The 17,334-nt window shown below is 52.0% G+C and overlaps 2 protein-coding genes across 3 annotated transcripts; both read left to right on the top strand.

Moving 5' to 3' along the window:
- The first annotated feature begins 1,723 nt into the window (after positions 1-1,723).
- On the top strand, positions 1,724-4,734 carry Apoe (apolipoprotein E). The gene is made up of 4 exons (XM_038340545.2): positions 1,724-1,818; positions 2,578-2,643; positions 3,221-3,401; positions 3,899-4,734. The coding sequence occupies exons 2-4, from the start codon at positions 2,601-2,603 to the stop codon at positions 4,623-4,625; spliced, it is 951 nt and encodes a 316-aa protein (XP_038196473.1). The 5' UTR covers positions 1,724-1,818; positions 2,578-2,600; the 3' UTR covers positions 4,626-4,734.
- Positions 4,735-8,573: 3,839 nt separating this feature from the next.
- Positions 8,574-12,001, top strand: Apoc1 (apolipoprotein C1). Of its 2 annotated transcripts, none has more exons than XM_038339131.1 (4): positions 8,574-8,631; positions 8,746-8,821; positions 9,204-9,351; positions 11,850-12,001. In XM_038339131.1, the coding sequence occupies exons 2-4, from the start codon at positions 8,764-8,766 to the stop codon at positions 11,908-11,910; spliced, it is 267 nt and encodes an 88-aa protein (XP_038195059.1). In that variant the 5' UTR covers positions 8,574-8,631; positions 8,746-8,763; the 3' UTR covers positions 11,911-12,001. The 2 variants fall into 2 exon arrangements, with proteins under 2 accessions (XP_038195059.1, XP_038195058.1); XM_038339130.1 differs by having other exon boundaries at positions 9,204-9,372.
- The last annotated feature ends 5,333 nt before the right edge of the window (positions 12,002-17,334 follow it).

Here is a 17,334-nt window from a genome sequence, read left to right as displayed (position 1 = left end):
CTGAGCACAGCTGCCAGCAGGGGGCGCCGAGGGTCACGGGTACGCGGTAACAGGATAGGGAAAGCCTGGCCCAGCCTCAGTCACCTTCCCGTGGCATGGCCATCACAGGCCTGGCCTCACCAGGAGGGTGGCTCCAGGTCACTTGCCCCTGTGCAGCCTGACCCTGAGAGGTGGCAGAGGACTTTGTCTCTACAAATAGGGTGGGGGCAGGGAGATGGGGCTCTGGAGCCTCCCTGTTCCAAAAAGGGCTGAGGTGGTAGCTTGTGGTAACTTTCTCCGGGTAGGAAGGTCAGAGGTCTCAGAAACTTCAGGAAGAAACTAAGTTCCTGGAAGAAATTCAGCACAATACAGAAAGTAGCTCTCGGGAAGGAAGGGGCCCTTGGACCTTCCCAGACTGAAACAAAGGAAGTGTCCAGCTTTATTTTTTGCTGGTTGAAGATGTAACTGGACCTCACGTGTCAGGCAGGTGCTAGGCCACCAAAGTGCTTTTCCATGGGGCTACATTCTGGCCCTTGCTCTGGTGGGGTGTAGTACCAACTTCAAACTGGGTTCTGCTTCTGTGGCTAGAGTCCTGCGCTCCTCATGGCACCCTGCTGGAAGTGCTGGATTTTGTAATGCCAAGCAAGACTCAAATAAACTGGCTCATGTCCCTGTAGACAACAACACCGAAACCCTTTCTGTTGCATGATCTGGGGATGTTAGCTGGCCAATGGGGCTGACCCTTAATAACCCACAGAAACTTCACCACACCCACTTCTTGCCAGAGTTCAATAAAGCCGAAGCTAACAGGCCTGGGCCTGGCCAGGCACCCTGTACCCTTCTTGGAATAAGGTGTTCTCATCTTGCCATCCTGTAGAATCATGTGCCTGCCCAGTTTAGTGCCAAACCTTACTGTGTGGCTTCTTCTGCCACCCTCTCTGGGCAGCACCTGGGAATAGGAAACTTTGGTGCAACTGGCAGGCCTCTAGCAACCTTGGCCCTACCTGAGACGACCCAGGTGCAGTTACTTTCTCACTTTTTGTTAGCATAGGGCTTACCCTGACTACCTGAGCTCCTCCTGCCTTGGCTTCCCAAGTGGCCAGGACTACAGGTGCCCGCCAGCAAAAATAACTGCTCTGATCTTAGGGCAAAGAAGTTGCTCAGAAATGCCAGTGGCACACACGCAATTCCGGCTTGTAATTTTGAGGGTCCTGTACTCTGGAAGAGTAGTTCCCTCTCCTTAGGTCACACATCTGGCAACTAGCAGGACTAAAGTCCTGGCATCTGGGCTTCCAGGGCTTGCCTCGGTGTATTGCTTCAAACCCAGTGGAACTGGAGTTTTTGCAGCCCCGGGACACGGAGAGTTTACCTTTTTGTACCTGATGAATGAACAAAGGGGGTGGGGAGCTAAAATTTACCCCAGAAGTCTAGCCTCTTAACAGACACAGGCCTGGACCCCCGCGGCTCTCCCCACTTTCCACTTAAGCCTCCAACCCTCTTCCTTTAAAGTGCACCAGACCCCATAAGAAAAGTCGGGAAAGAGTACTCTGGGCGCCAGCATCTCACTATGGAGAAAGATGCATGGTTTATTCGATGAAGTGTAAATTCACTTGTGTGTGTGGTGGGGGGGGGGGTCACAAGGCCTCCAAACTCCACCTCTTTCCTCTGCCCTGCTGTGAAGGGGGGGGGGGAGCAACCCGCCTCGTGACAGGGGGCTGGCCCAGTCCGCCCTAGCCCTGAGGAGGGGGCGGGGCAGGGGGAGCCCTATAATTGGACGAGTCTGGGATCCAGCGCCCTGCTCAACCCCCAGAGGCTAAGGACTTGTTTCTGAAGGAGCTGGTAAGACACGCTGGGTTGGGGACTCACCCAGGGGTCTTGGGAAGATGTAGGCTGGGGACCTTGGGATCTCCAGGCGTCTAGGAAACGGGCAAGAATTGGAAAAGCAGAAAGCACTATAGAAGCACTTGGGGACAAACTAAGGACATGAGGTGACTAGCCTTTGCCCGAGTCAGGACAGATGGAGGAGCTGGAGGGGCCACCTCCTGGAGTATGGAGCACGGCATCCAGCACAACCAGAAGGTGGGACCATCCTTCCGCGAAAGAACCGGGAATGTGCCTTAGTCTGTGTTTATATAAACACCTACTGGTTTCCATCGCAGTCCCCAAGTAACCTGGGCTGACCTCAAACTGACGATCCCCATGCCTCAGTGTCCCGAGTTCTGGGGTTATGTGAGGGCACCACCTCGCGGGGCTAGAGGATGATTAAGTGCGCGGTAAATTAGCACCAAAACGGAAAGCAGGGCTTAGCCGGGAAGGCAGAATGAGGGATGTAAACTGGACTGCCCGCTGTGTCCTGGTGAGGTGGAATTTGAACCCTAGGAGAGGGAGCTGGAATTTTTGGCAGCGGATCTTCCCCAGGGATGCCGATAGCTAACACCGGAGGGAGAGTACTTAGACCTTTGGGAACTGGAGGAGCTCTCTTTGGGAAATGTTTGTGATTGGTTGAGTTCTCAGAACTGAGAAGGGAGGTAGGGTGGGGCTTTCTGGGTGGGCGGAGTACCCCCCTAGCTTTTCAAAGACAATTTCTCTCTTCCCCAGACTGGCCACTTACAATCGGGAAGATGAAGGCTCTGTGGGCCGTGCTGGTGGTCACATTGCTGGCAGGTATGGGAACAAGGGTTCACTCTGGTGCCTCTTCCTCTGCTCTTCTCTTGACCCCTTTCTATCCCTAGGTCTCTAACGCTGGACGCTGGCGAGCTGGGACTGGGGCAGTTCTGAGGCCTCTCTGAGATAAAATATCCCGGAGCACAGCTGTGTGGTTTCCTTGATTTACCCTATCTGTAAAATAAGAGGATTGACTTGCGATATAGCTCAGGGGGTAAAGGTGCTGCCACCAAGCCTGAAGACCTGTCATCTCCAGGACCAGTATGGTGGAAGGAGAGAGCCGATTCCTTCTAGCTGTCTTATGACCTCCAAGGGACGCGCGCGCACGCACGCGCGCGCGCACACACACACACACACACACAAAGTTAAAATATGTAATATATATTTGCTTTAAAAAGGGAAGTATATATTTTCTAATTCCACACCTGCCTGGTCTTTGCTCTGTACTTCTGGGATACCAAGACAATGCATGCTTGTAGTAACGGAACAGACTCCACCCCCTTCAGACCCACTGTTGCTTCAAAGAGACCCAAGGGCACTGTAGGTCCTGACCCAGCCTTGAACTTACTCTGCACAGGATGCCTGGCCGAGGGAGAGCCGGAGCTGGAGCCGGAGGTGACCGATCAGCTGGGATGGCAGACCAACCAACCTTGGGAGCAGGCCCTGGGCCGCTTCTGGGATTATCTACGCTGGGTGCAGACACTGTCTGACCAGGTCCAGGAAGAACTGCAGACTTCACAAGTCACGCAGGAACTGACGTGAGTGCCCAGTCCTGTACCTTCACCCTCTGCACCCACTGAACATCCTCCAGGCCTCAGGGTGTCTGACTCTCTGGGCACCTACCCCCTTCTTGTTTCTTGTGTGTAACCCAGGCTAGCCTTGAACTCAATATTCCTGCCTTATTTAGCCTTCTGGGTACTGGGATTTTCTTTTCTTTTCTTTTCTCTTTTTGTTCTTTTCGAGACAGGGTTTCTCTGTGTAAACAGTTCTGGCTGTCCCAGAACTCACTCGAACACTCAAAAAAAAACTCAAACTCACAGAGATCCGCCTGCCTCTGCGTCCTGAGTGCTAGGATTAAAGATTTGTGCCACCCAGCGGTTTTTGGCTTAAAACAAGAGTCCCAATCTCTAACTCAAGCTGGCTTCAAAGGCTCAGCACACCCTTCTGTCTTAGTTTCTTGCCCACCTCACCCCTGTCTTTGGGGCCCTTCTGTCTTGGTCCTCATCTTTCCTGTGTGTTTCCTCTGGGCCTGCAGGGTACTGATGGAGGACACCATGACGGAACTGAAGGCTTACAAAAAGGAGCTGGAGGAACAGATGGGCCCAATGGCGGAGGAGACTCGAGCCAGGCTGGCCAAAGAGGTGCAGGCAGCACAGTCTCGGCTCGGTGCAGACATGGAGGATTTACGCAGCCGACTAGGGCTGTACCGCAACGAGGTGCAGACCATGCTGGGCCAGAGCACAGAGGAGCTGCGGGCCCGCCTCACCACGCACCTGCGCAAATTGCGCAAGCGCTTGATGCGGGATGCGGAGGATCTGCAGAAGCGCCTGGCGGTGTACAAGGCCGGGGCACGCGAGGGCGCGGAGCGTGGCGTGGGCGCCATCCGTGAGCGCCTGGGGCCATTGGTAGAGCAGGGTCGCCAGCGCACAGCCAATCTAGGCGCTGGGGCCGTCCAGCCCCTGCGCGAACGCGCCCAGGCTTTGGGTGCCCGCATCCGAGGGCGACTGGAGGAGGTGGGCAACCAGGCCCGTGACCGCCTGGAAGAGGTGCGTGAGCAGATGGAGGAGGTGCGCGCTAAGGTGGAGGAGCAGGCCCAGCAGATGCGCCTGCAAGCCGAGATTTTCCAGGCCCGCCTCAAGGGCTGGTTCGAGCCGCTGGTGGAAGACATGCAGCGCCAGTGGGCAAACCTCGTGGAGAAGATACAGGCCTCAGTGGCTACCAACCCCATCCCCCCCTCCTCAGTGCCCCAGGAGAATCAATGAGTATCCCTCTCCTACTCACTGCAGCAACACCCACGGCCAGCAGGTGGCCCTGTCCCCAGTACCGCTTTGGCCCCCTGGTGGCCCTTGCTTAATAAAGATTCTCCAAGCACCTGCTGGGTCTCTGAGAGTGATTCTACACAGTTTACAGCTCTAATCTCAATTTATCTTCTCTCCCTCATGTTAGCCACACATTCCCTGACACCGTCACTGCCCTGCAGGGTAGGGGAGGCTATGTTCTTTTGTTTCACCTATAGTTTGGTTTGTTCTGGTTCTGCAGCAAAAGATTAAGCCTTGAACCTAGCAACTTGAAGAGCTGATAACTCTACCATTGGGTCACACCCATAGCCCCTCAGTGGGGGATTCTAGGCAGGGGCTCGACCACTGAGCCACACCCCAGGCCCTCACTGGGGGATTCTAGGCAGGGGCTCTACCACTGAGCCACACCCCCGACCCCTCACTGGTGGATTCTAGGCAGGGGCTCTACCACCGAGTCACACCCCAGCCTCTCACTGGGGGATTCTAGGCAGGGGCTCTACCACTGAGCCACACCCCAGCCCTCACTGGGGGATTCTAGGCAGGGGTTCTACCACTGAGCCACACCCCCGACCCCTCACTGGTGGATTCTAGGCAGGGGCTCTACCACCGAGCCACACCCCAGCCCTCACTGGGGGATTCTAGGCAGGGGTTCTACCACTGAGCCACACCCCCGACCCCTCACTGGTGGATTCTAGGCAGGGGCTCTACCACCGAGTCACACCCCAGCCTCTCACTGAGGGATTCTAGGCAGGGGTTCTACCACTGAGCCACATCCCCAGCCCCTCACTGGGGGATTCTAGGCAGGAGCTCTAATACTGGTCTATATTACTGCCCTTCTTTTTATTTTGAGATCGGATCTCAACTGAGATTCCTTGACCTCCAGCCTGGGCAGGCCTTGAATATTTGAATCTTTGTCCTCAGCCTCTGCGGGAACTAAGAAAACAGGTGTGCACCACCCTATCTCTGCTGAGCTGCTTTTCCCAACTTAAACATCTCCTGGGCTGTGTTTACTCATCTGCCGGACTCATCCCTCCTCCGCTGTAGTCTTATCTGATTCCTTCTCCTGGCTTTGTCTCCTCTCTGTTCACTCTTAGGGCTTCCTTTTCTGGCTTCCTGTTTTCCTGAGCCTCTGTTATCTCGCCTCCTGCAGTGTCTTTTGCTCTGGGTCTTTGGTTGATCCATTCCCTTCTAACAGTGTGGCTCTTGGAGCCTCTGCCTTTCTCCTTCACTCTGAAGATAGCTACTTCTCTGCTTCCTCTGGGTCAGGCTTTGGGCGGCCCCAAGCCCACCCTTTCTCCCCCACTTCTGCTATTTGTCTTTCCAGGAAGCCTATGGGGATACGAAGATGTTTTCTCTGTCTGTTCTGATTGGGAGCTGGCACTTGGAGGGGTCAGGGTGGAAGCTGGAGAGCCCCTGGCTGGCTTTCCCTCCCACCCCCTCAGTTCTCAGGAGCTTAGCAGGGCTCCCACCAACAGGGGCAGGCCAGGGCTTGAGCTGTTTGTCTCTTGGGTCAGACCATGGTTTCAGTCCCCCACTGCCTCTGGCACACCCTGAGCCTGGAGCTGTTCCTGGCACCACATTGAGCATTATCTGGAGGCAGGCACCACTCCCACAGGTGATTCACGGGACCCAGGGAAAAGAAAGGTCAGTGGGCTGAGTGGCAGGGCTCAGGACAGCCACACTTCATGCCTAGGAGCTAGGAACACACTCTCAGAGCCTCCAATATCCAGATGAGGGGAGACCATATCAGGCATGACTCCCACTAAAGAACTGAATTGTTTTGGTGTTATTTGAGCCAGGTTGGCTTTGAACGCTGAATCCGCTTGCCTAAGCCCCAAATGCTGGAAAGGCTGGAATTACAGGTTTGTGCCACCAGATCAAGCTTAGAGCTCAATTTTGAGTTCTAAAGAGATATTTTGTTTTTGTTCATTTGAAACAAGGCCTCAATGTACCCACCCAGAGCTATCTCCGCGTAGCCAAGGATGACCTTGAAACCCTGGTCTTCCTGCCTCCAAGTCCTTGGTTCTGGATAGACGTGCACTATCACCCCCAGCTGTATGTAGGGCTATGGATGGCATCCAGGCTTTCCTTCCATGCCAGGCAAGTGTTCAACCAGCTGAGCCGTGTCCTCCTCAGCCCTTTTCGTTGTTGTTTTTTGAATCAGGATCTCCTATAGCCCAGGCTGGCCTAAACTCACTCTATAACCAAGACTGTCCTTGAACTCCATATCTTCCTGCTTCCGCACCCCAAGTGGGGGATTTACAGGAATGTACCACCAAAAGCAGAGAGCTGTAAGCAAAGGAAGGGACCTGGTCATACCAGAGGTGAGGCAGGGACCATAGAAAGACATTAGAGAAGAAGGTTTGTAAGGGGAGCCATGGAGTGCTGGTTGACCTTACTAAAAATCAGAGCGTCATCTTGAAGTGTAAGAATCAGCACTGAAGCCGAGCAGAGGTGGTGCATGCAACTTGGGAGGCAGAGGCAGGTGGATCTTTGAGTTCAAGGCCAGCATGGTCTACACAGTGAGTTTCAGTACAGCCAGGGCTACACAGCAAAACTCTGTCTCACAAAAAAGAAAGAAAAAGAAAGAAAGAAGGAAAGAAAGAAAGAAAAAAAGAAAGAAAGAAAGAAGGAAAGAAAGAAAGAAAGAAGAAAAAAATCAGAGTTGAATGGCTAGTAGTTTAATAACCTTAGCTGTGCTTCCATGACCCACCTGTGGCACAGGAGGCCCTGTTGCCGGGGAGAGGATGAAACTGGAAGCTCAGGGATGGAGCAGGGGCAATCTGTTACATTATTCAGATGGGTGCTTGAGCATTGAGCAGTGTTCAGTTCAGGAAGCAAGAGGGTCAGGCCTGGCGCCCACACGGACAAGAAGCTGTGAGCTGGCCCCAGAGATGTTGCAACCCAGCCAGGGTCGAATCTGTTCCTCCCCTTTCACAACCATCCCCTGTTGAGCCCCCTCCCTGGAACTGACACGTGGGTTGCAGGGGCAGCGGGCCAGCCAACCTAGAGTCTGGGGCCCATAGCCACCAGCTGCCAGGGGGTCACTAGCGGTCAATGACATCTCTGAGGGAGGGAAAGGCCTTGGACTCCAGCCTCAGGGAAAGGATGTGGTGGAGGGAGGGGGCAGGGAGGCAGGTCTGGGGCCTGGAGGGGCCTGAGAGGCCCAACAAGAGCTAATAGTGTCTTACAGGGAGGGAGGGGTGGTTTGTGTCAGTTGGGGGGGGGCACTGTGCAGCTTTGCAAGCTGAGAGGCTCTGCAGTTTTGACTCACTGTAGAGGCAACTCCTAAAGAAGGCAGATTAGGGCGTGACAAGATCCTAGAGGGCATCAGAGGAGGTCTGGGGTGCCCAGATGCAAAGGCATTGGAGGTGAAGGGAGGTGGGGGCCAGCTCCCAGCATCCTGACACAGAGTCTGCGCTGAGGCTTGTGGTCAAGGAAAGGGCAGAGCAGAGCTAACCGGAGGATGCAGTGTGAGCTGGGGGTGGGATCTGGAAGTACGGGCGGGTGGGGGGAGTTGTTTCTAAGGTGGGACAGCCTCAGAGAGTGGGTGAGACCAATGTATTTCCTGAGTGGGAGTGAGGGTGCTAACCAGTGACCAGTGACAAGTTTTAGGCCTAAATGATGGGCTTGGGAGGGGCCTGACTCCCAGTAGCCAACAGTATGGCAGAAAGAGGTGGGCCGGTTATGGTCGTGCATGCCTGTAATCTCAACACTCACAAGAGAGGCAGAGGCAGGAGGATCACAAGTCCCAGGCCAGACAAAGAGACTACGTCAAAAAAAAAAAAAAAAAAAAAAAAAAAAAAAAAAAAAAAAAAAAAAAAAAAAGTAGGTGGGCACAAAGGCAAGGGGGAGGCTCAGGGGGAGGGCGAGGAGCCTGCTCCGCCCCCTGCCCCAACCTGTTAAACCCCTGTGCAGGATCCTCCCACTCCTGCGCTCCACCTAACAGATCTATCTGACTTAGATCCAGGTTGGTGCGTGGGAAAGTGCTCCCCACTTCCTACAGCCAAGGGGTGGGGGTGGTGGGATCATGGTGGGGGTGGGAAGGTGTTAGTGATACTCCCCCCCCCCCCTCCGCCTCCAGGGTGCCCCTCCAGCCACGATGAGGCTCTTCATCTCACTTCCTGTCCTGATTGTGGTACTGGCCATGGCTTTGGAAGGTAAGAAATGGGCATGGAAGTGTGGAACTGGTTGTGGGCCTGGGGACGAGACTTAAAGGACCCTCGCGAGAGCTCTGAGGTTCCTTTCTTTGTCCCCCGTTCCAATACGGCCCTTGGATGGTCCGCCACCCCACCTGCCAGATAGCTTATTTTTCTGTCAAAGTGGTACTGCGGGAGGCTAGTCTGTCCAGAAGAGCCCTAGCTACAGATGGCGTAGGACATCTCGCCCCTGGGATTGGCTGATCTTCCTAAAAGGGGTGGAGCGTAGATGGTGACGGTGGACAGTGAAGTAACACACTAGTGAGCATCGTCCTGAGTCTGGTGGGTCACTCCGATACCCTCCCCCATGCTAACGGGTTTGCCTACAACCCTCTCGTTGCAGGCCCAGCCCCCGCCCAGGCGACCCCTGACTTATCCAGCACATTTGAGAACTTACCGGATAAGCTGAAGGAGTTTGGGAACACTTTGGAAGATAAGGCCCGGGCAGCCATTGAACACATCAAACAGAAGGAATTTCTGACCAAGACCCGGTTAGGCTCTTTCACGGCAGGGCAGGTTCTGAGGGTGTCTGTGTAAAAAGCCCTAGTGGACAATCTGACACTGCCACAGTGGGGAAGCTGAGCACCAGAAAAGTGATTGACACTGTCCCTGAGGTCACAGAGTTAGGTTTCAAGGTGCTCGGAGTCAGGGGAGCAGGCCGTGGAACTCCTAGCCACCTGGTAGAGGGATTTCTGGGTGGTAGTGAAGGGCCCAAGCTTGGGGGCTTACAGACCACCTTGGACCCTGAGCTCCCTTAGATCTTGAGATACCTATATGTTCTGGAGACAAGATATGACCAGGAGTCTCGGGGACAGGAATAGAAAGAGAGGAGAGTTGGGATGGGGGTCATAGTTCACACTAGCCCAAAAGATAACTAAAGAAGGGAGGTTAGGGGATGCTGGGCTAAGACCCCAGCCACTAGCTGGGAGCTGGTGATACACACCTTTAATCCCAGCCCTCAGGAGGCAGAAGCAGTCAGATAGATCTCTGTGAGTTCGAGGCCAGCCTGGTCTACAGAGCCAGTTTTAGCACAGCCAAGGCTACACAAATGAACCCTGTCTGGGGGGGGGGGACAGATAAAAAGCAAAACCTAGCAACTTGGGAGGTTGAGGGAAGGCCTGGGGCACAGGACAAGGCTCTGCCTCAAAAAAGATACAAAGGGAAAAAAAAAAGAGGGAGCGATTTTGAAAGGGAAATGAAAGCAACCTGAGAGGCGTCTGGTATGCTGTAAACAGGTTGGTTTAGCCAATTTCTGCTCGTTTTGGCAAGTGGACAAACCATTCATTTAAAGCGAGGTCTGAGTTTGATTACCAATATCCAGCCAGGCAGGCCTAAACTTGGCAAGAAAGTTTCCTGTGTAGGGAAAGTGCAAAGGCCCTGGGGCAGGAAGATTTACAGACAAGAGAGACCGGCCTTTCAGACAAGGGGAATAACTTGGGCCAAGGAGGAAGGCAAGAAAAAGGGTGGTGACAGCTTAGGCAAGCACAGGCCAGAGTGGGCGCGAAGCAAGAGATGGCACGCCTCGTGCGGTGTGGTGGCACATGTTTTTAAAACCAACAAATAAAACAAACAAGATTTAGAAAAAAAAAGCTAACTAAAGATAAGAAGAGGGAGGGAGACTGAGGGAAGGTCATTCAGTGTATAAAATGCCTGAAGTTGATGCCCAGGATCCGCATTTTAAAAGTCAGTCTTGAGGTTCAGCAGCGAAGAGCACGTGCTGTCCCCAGCACCCACGTCAGGTGGCTCACAACAGCCTGTAATTCCAGCTCCAGGGGCTACAATGCCGGCTCCTGGCCTCTGCAGGCACCCAAGCACACAAATTCACGTATAAAAGTAAAGCTTTAAAAAAGTCCATAAGTGACCAGGTAGTGGTGGCATACCCCTTTAATCCCAGCACTTGGGAGGCAGATGAAGAGGCAGAGACAGGTGGATTTCTGTGAGTTCAAGGCCAGCCTGCTCTACAGAGCGAGATCCAGGACAACCAGGGCTACAGAGAGAAACCCTGTTTTCAAAAAACAAAGTGTAAGTGAAGTAAGGTGGTGAATGCTTTTAACCTCCCTGATGGAGAGGCAGGCAGATCCCTGGGGCTAGCTGGCCAGCCCAGATCAGGGAGATGCTGTCTGAGGAACACCTGAAGGTGTCCTTTGTCCTCTTTACACACCTGTTCACCAACTCTCACAAACTGGCGGGCTTTGAAAGAGGAAGTTCTTTGACTTTTGATTTCTTCCTTTCTTTTTTCCCCCCTTCAGTTTTTTTAAGACAGAGTTTCTCTGTAGCTTTGGAGCCTGTCCTGAACTAGCTCTTGTAGACCAGGCTGGCCTTGAACTCACAGAGCTCTGCATGCCTCTGCCTCCGGAGTGCTGGGATTAAAGGGAGTGCTGGGCCGGGCGGTGGTGGCACACGCCTTTAATCCCAGCACTCGGGAGGCAGAGGCAGGCGGATCTCTGTGAGTTCGAGGCCAGCCTGGTCTACAAGAGCTAGTTCCAGGACAGGCTCTAAAACTACATTGAAACCCTGTCTCAAAAAAACAAACAAAAAAAAATAAATAAATAAAGGGAGTGCTGGGATTAAAGGCGTGCGCCACCACTGCCCGGCTGACTTTTGATGTCACTATGCTCAATCTGAGTGGGAAATGTGGTTCAGTTGATAGAGTGCTTGCCTTGCATGCAGGAAGCCTAGGGTTTGGCACAGCACCACAGAAAACCAGACATAAAGGTACATCCCAGCATCTGGGAGGTAGAGACAGGAGGGTCAGAAGTTCAAGGTCATCTTTAGCTACCTATCAAGGTTGAGGCTAGCCTGGGCTACCTGAGACCCTGTCTAAAAACACACAGAGCTCTGGTCTATGTGAGGAAACAGGCGGAGAAACTGACCCACAGACAGTGTGGGTGGGGATTAAGGTCAGGGACACTAAAGGAGCAGGAAACAGGGCTCTGGGCCCCTTGGAGGAAACAGTAAACAGTGACCCTGTCCTCATCTCTCTCTAAAGGACCTGGATTTCAGAGACATTCGGCAAAATGAAGGAGAAGATCAAAACCACGTTTGCCTGAGCACCTGGTGGGCCACCTAGTGCAGCAAGGACGCCCACGTGATGTGGCAGGTCCCTCATCCTACACCAATAAAAAGACTACAGTGAACAAATGCGCCCTGAAGTGCTTTGCATGGGGGTGGAGCAGAGGGACGATACTGAGAATGTTTGTTTGATGCGTTTATTTTAATGTGTATGGGTGTTTTACCTGCATGTATGCATGTGCACCACGTATGTGCGGCGTTCACGGAAGCCAAAAGAGGGTGTGACTGCTCCTCAAACTGGAGAAGGTTGTGAGCCACCATGTGGGTGCTGGGAAGTGAACCCAGGTCCTCTGGAAGAACAGCAGTGCTCTTCACCGCTGAGCCATCTCTCCAGTCCTGGCTCTGTCTCCATTGTTTTAACTTTGTGATTCCCCCAAAGAACCTTCTTTGAGAACCATATTCATGTCCTATGAGCATGGAGACTCAGAGAGGTAAGGTCATGCTGCCAGAAAACAGGGAACCTGGACTGAATGCATAGCCTGGCATGATCACAGGCTTATACTCTTCTGCTTTAGTATGATCCAGGTAAGGCTGGGTTGCTTTTACTTCTGCACAGAGTAGGTGCTCATTGGACTGTAAGTGGATAATAAAGAGAAATGGAAAACAGTAGCAAGGGCTGGGGAGGGCACAGAAGAGAGCCAGAAAGACAGATGCAGTACTCAGCTACCAGGTCTTAGTACTCGTATCCCCTCCTCCAAGAAGCCCTCCCAGACTCCAGGCCTGTTCTGCATTGCGTCTCTGTCAACCCTAGCTGGGAACGGTTACCATGAGCCCCCAGGTAATATGGCCAAGACTGTTGTCGCCAATAGGTCTGTAGGCATTGTCCACCTAGAGCTGATCACAGGGCCAACAATGAATAATATTTGGTCAAAGCAATGATTGCTTAATTTAAACACATCAGTTTTTGGCTTTGGTCTTTTTGTTTTGCTTTTGTTTGCTTTGTTTTTTTGAAAAGGGTTTCAAGAAGGCTTTGTAGACCAGGCAGGCCTCACTAAAGAGTGTCCTGCCTCAGCCTCCTGAGCCTCCTCAGTGTTGTATTGTAGGTCTGTGCTAGGCCTGTCTTAACACACTGTATTCCCACAAAACCCAGAGCCTGACACATGCTGGGCAGGGGATCTACCACTGAGCCACGCCCCAGCCCCTCACTGGGGGATTCTAGGCAGGGGATCTACCACTGAGCCACCTCAGCCCCTCACTGGGGGATTCTAGGCAGGGGCTTTACCACTGAGCCACCTCAGCCCCTCACTGGGGGATTCCCTCTTTCCTCATCTCTTTCCTCCTTCTTTTTTAGACTGGGTCTTGCTATATATTTCCTCCATAGACCAGGCTGTTCTGGACCTCACAGAGATCCACCTTCCACTGCCTCCCAAGTCCTGGGATTGCAGGCTTGTGCCACCATGCCTAGTTTTATGTAATTTTAGAGATGAAAATCAGGACTTGATGTGTGCTAGGCAAGCATGCTACCAACTGAGCCACATTTCCTAGGCCCCCAAACACCTTTTTGCTCCAAAATTTCCTGCCACAGCCCCAAACATGCAGCTGGAGAAGTTAGAACCTCCGAAAGAAGAGTAAAAAGAATGAGGGTTGAGGACTCAACAGTAAAAGCAGGGATTCTCGATCACGATGAGATCAGCGACCAAGGGACAGGAGAGTAGAGACCTGGGAGGTTTGGCAGGAGGATTAACAAGAGCTTAAGAACAGCCTGGCTGTAGTGTGACTCTATCTCAAAAGCCAAAAAGAGAGCTAAAGGGAGAGTTTCTGTTTGCTGGCATGCTTGGTGACTCGAAGGACAGTTTGGGTACCAGGGATGCTCTCAGTCCTCAGATTTGCACTGTCATGCCACCAACTGTCCTATTCCCTTCACTGATTCCTTTTCTTTCTCCTCCTTGTTTGTTAGTTGCCCCTGATGTCCATCCTGGACGACCTTCAATCTGTTCCTGTCCCCAGGATGAGCAAACATTGCAGGCACCAAACAGCAAACAGCCCACAGACACCCTGTGTGCTGACTTTGGATTAAGGGCAGAGGACAGAGACCTTCCCCAAGCCCAGCCCCACTGCCTTAGAATCCCTCATGGGCTGTAGGGTTTGCATGGAGAGGGTCAAGCATTGTCCCAGCATGGTGGAATGGTGAAGGACAACTAGATTCAGCCCCCACTAACAACTATAGTCTCAGTTTCCACATATGTGAGAAAAGAATGCTGGATAGGAGCATGATTCAGTGGTAGAGCCCTTGCCTAGAATCCCCCAGTGAGGGGCTGGGGTGTGGCTCAGTGGTAGAGCCCCTGCCTAGAATCCCCCAGTGAGGGGCTGGGGGCATGGCTCAGTGGTAGAGCCCCTGCTTAGAATCCCCCAGTAAGGGGCTGGGGTGTGGTTCAGGGGTAGAGCCCCTGCCTAGAATCCCCCAGTGAGGGGCTGGGGTGTGGCTCAGTGGTAGAGCCCCTGCCTAGAATCCCCCAGTGAGGGGCTAAGGTGTGGCTCAGTGGTAGAGCCCCTGCCTAGAATCCCCCAGTGAGGGGCTGGGGGCATGGCTCAGTTTTAGAGCCCCTGCCTAGAATCCCCCAGTGAGGGGCTGGGGTGTGGCTCTGTGATAGAGCCCCTGCCTAGAATCCCCCACTGAGGGGCTGGGGGTGTGGTTCAGTGGTAGAGCCCCTGTCTAGAATCCCCCAGTGAGGGCCTGGGGTGTGGCTCAGTAGTAGAGTCCCTGCCTAGAATCTCCCAGTGAGGGGCTGGGGGCGGGGCTCAGGGGTAGAGCCCCTACCTAGGCACAAAGACCCTGGGTTCAATTCTTAACTCTGGGGGAAAAAATCTCTAATCTCTGGGAAGCACCAAAGACACTCCCTCTGGGCCTGTAGCACAGTGTGTGTAAGGAAGCATGTGTCAAACAAAGATGATCACACTCAGGCTACACTGGTAGAGTTCTTGCTTAGCATACACTTGACCCTATACTCTATCCCTGTGGTGGTGCAGGCCTATTACCCCAAACACTTGGAAGGCAGATACAGGGTGATCACAGTTCTAGGCACCTAGGGCTACATCAGGAGAACCTAAAAAGTCAAAGTCTGGCCTGGTGCTGGTGGTACACACCTTTGATTCTGGCACTGTGGAGGTAGAGGCAGGTGGATTTCTGAGTACAAAGCCAGCCTGGTCCACAGAAGTGAATTTCAGGTCAGCCAGAACTACATACTGAGACCCTGTCTTTAAAAAATTAAAAATGACTGGGTGGTGATAGCACACACCATTAGTCCCAGCACTCGGGAGGCAGAGGCAGGAGGATCTCTGTGAGTTCCTGATCAGCCTGGTCTACAAGAGCTAGTTCCAAGACAGGCTCTAAAAAAGCTGCAGAGAAACCTTGTCTCGAAAAACCAAAAAAAAAAAAAAAAGAAAAGAAAAAGAAAAAGAAAAACAACAAACAAACAAAAAAATCAAAGTGTGATATGGTCACTTACATCTAGCCTCCTATCTCTGCTTTCTGAGTTCTGGGATTAAATGCCTGTGCCACCGTGCCTGGCTATCAAATCTGTTTTCTTTTTCAAAAATGAATAAATAAAATAGCAACTTAGTTACACTGTGGTCACCCATCTCCTGATGCTCTGGCCTGTCTCAGGCCAGCCTACAAGCCAGATAAGTAACCAATCACTTGTTGGTGTGAAGCGATCAGTCCACAGAGGTTAAGCAACCTGCACCAGGTCTCAATGCTGAAAAGAGGTTGGGTTTGGCTATAAACAGCACATCCCTCCTGCTCTGGTGGGCAGCAGGGTCTTCCTATGTCACTCTAAATCAACCCAACAATCCTCCTGCCTCAGCTTCTCCAGTCTTGGATGCCGGGCGTGCATCACCATAACCATGTCCAGCAAAAGGTCCTTTTCATAAGCAGACATGGGGATCTGTGGTGGGTTGGTTTGCACTTCTGTTTTCTTTTGTCTGCTGTGGAAAAAATAAAACCACAGACCATAAAATTTACCATTTCAGCCACTTTCAGGTGTTTAGGTCAGCAGTGTTGAGTACGTTTACACTGTTGTGCAACCACCCCCAAAGTCTGTTCCTGAAATGTTTGCATCATGGCAAACAGCAGCTCTGCATGACTGTTTTTAAACTGTCCACGAGAAGCAGGCATGTGACAAGCAGTCAGCCCTCTGCAGGCAGGCGTCTGGGGTAGGGCTGCTCCATACAGTGACTCTGGCTGCAGCAGAGAATTCATCTGGAGATTCACTGTGTGGAAACAGAGTGTGCTGGGCATGTGGTCACTGACATCCCAGCACAGGGAAGGAAGAGGCAGGAGGATAAAAATGTAAGGCCAGTCAAGGTTGTCCTGAGAACCTGTCTCAATAAACCATAAAAAAAAAAAAAACAAAAAAAAAACAAAAAAAAAACACCAGCCTGGTCTACAAGAGCTAGTTCCAGGACAGGCTCCAAAGCCACAGAGAAACCCTGTCTCGAAAAACCAAAAAAAAAAAAAAAAAAAAAAAAAAAACAAAAAAGGAAGCCCCAGGGTAGATGGTTACATTTCAACTTCAGATGAATAGGTAATGCTTGAATATCTCTTGGTGAAATTCCCAAATCATGTATGGAACATATTTGAATTAATTTTTTTTCATTCACTGATGTGGTTTACCCTTGAAATCATAGAACTCAAGAAGCTGAGGCAAAAGGGTCATAACAAGACCCAGCCTCAAGCAGGGAGTGAGGAAGGGAGAAAAGGAGGAAGAGGAGGCAAGATGGCAGGTAAAGGTACCTGCGGCCAAGCCAAATTTGATCCCTGGGATCTACCTGGTGGGAGGACAGAACCAGCTCCTGAAAGCTGAAGTTGTCCTCTGACCTCCATATGTATTTGGTGGCGTGGACACACCCACAGACACACAATGTGTAACATACACACACACCACGCACATCACATGCACTCACAACATGCACATATATACACACACAACACACACTTTCAAATAAAGACAACTAAAAACAACTAAAGGGCTACTGGGACGGCTCAGTAGTTAAACCTATCTCCAGAGGACCTGAATCCAGTTCCCAGCACCCACATCAGGCAGCTCACATCCCGTTCTAGGGAAATCTGACACCTCTGTGGGCACCTGCACTCACACATTTATGCGTACATACCTTGACACAGACAGACACATAAACACATAATTAAAAATACACTAAAAATGTTGCCAGGCAGTGGTGGCTCACTCCTTTAATCCCAGCACTCGGCAGACAGCAGCAGGTGGATCTCTGTGAGTTTAAGGATAGCCTGGTCTACAAAGTGAGTTCCAGGACAGTCAGGGCTGTTACACAGAGGAACTCTGTCTCAAATAAATAAATAAATAAATAAATAAATAAATAAATAAATAACGTTAAATAAATTATTTTTTAAAAAGTACATAGGAGAGCCCGGCATGATGGCACCT

This window comes from Arvicola amphibius, chromosome 8 (genome assembly GCF_903992535.2).
Source record: "Arvicola amphibius chromosome 8, mArvAmp1.2, whole genome shotgun sequence".
Lineage (NCBI taxonomy): Eukaryota > Metazoa > Chordata > Mammalia > Rodentia > Cricetidae > Arvicola > Arvicola amphibius.
Note: the sequence above shows the minus strand (reverse complement) of the source record. Positions and strands in the feature narration are given on the sequence as shown.

Excerpts from the sequence above, each read along its gene's own strand:
- Apoe (XM_038340545.2), top strand. The coding sequence starts at position 2,601 with ATGAAGGCTCTGTGGGCCGTGCTGGTGGTCACATTGCTGGCAG. Across the intron at positions 2,644-3,220 it reads GGTGGTCACATTGCTGGCAG|GATGCCTGGCCGAGGGAGAG; the intron begins GTATGGGAACAA and ends TACTCTGCACAG. Across the intron at positions 3,402-3,898 it reads CAAGTCACGCAGGAACTGAC|GGTACTGATGGAGGACACCA; the intron begins GTGAGTGCCCAG and ends CTGGGCCTGCAG.
- Apoc1 (XM_038339130.1), top strand. The coding sequence starts at position 8,764 with ATGAGGCTCTTCATCTCACTTCCTGTCCTGATTGTGGTACTGGCCATG. Across the intron at positions 8,822-9,203 it reads ACTGGCCATGGCTTTGGAAG|GCCCAGCCCCCGCCCAGGCG; the intron begins GTAAGAAATGGG and ends CTCTCGTTGCAG. Across the intron at positions 9,373-11,849 it reads TTAGGCTCTTTCACGGCAGG|GACCTGGATTTCAGAGACAT; the intron begins GCAGGTTCTGAG and ends CTCTCTCTAAAG.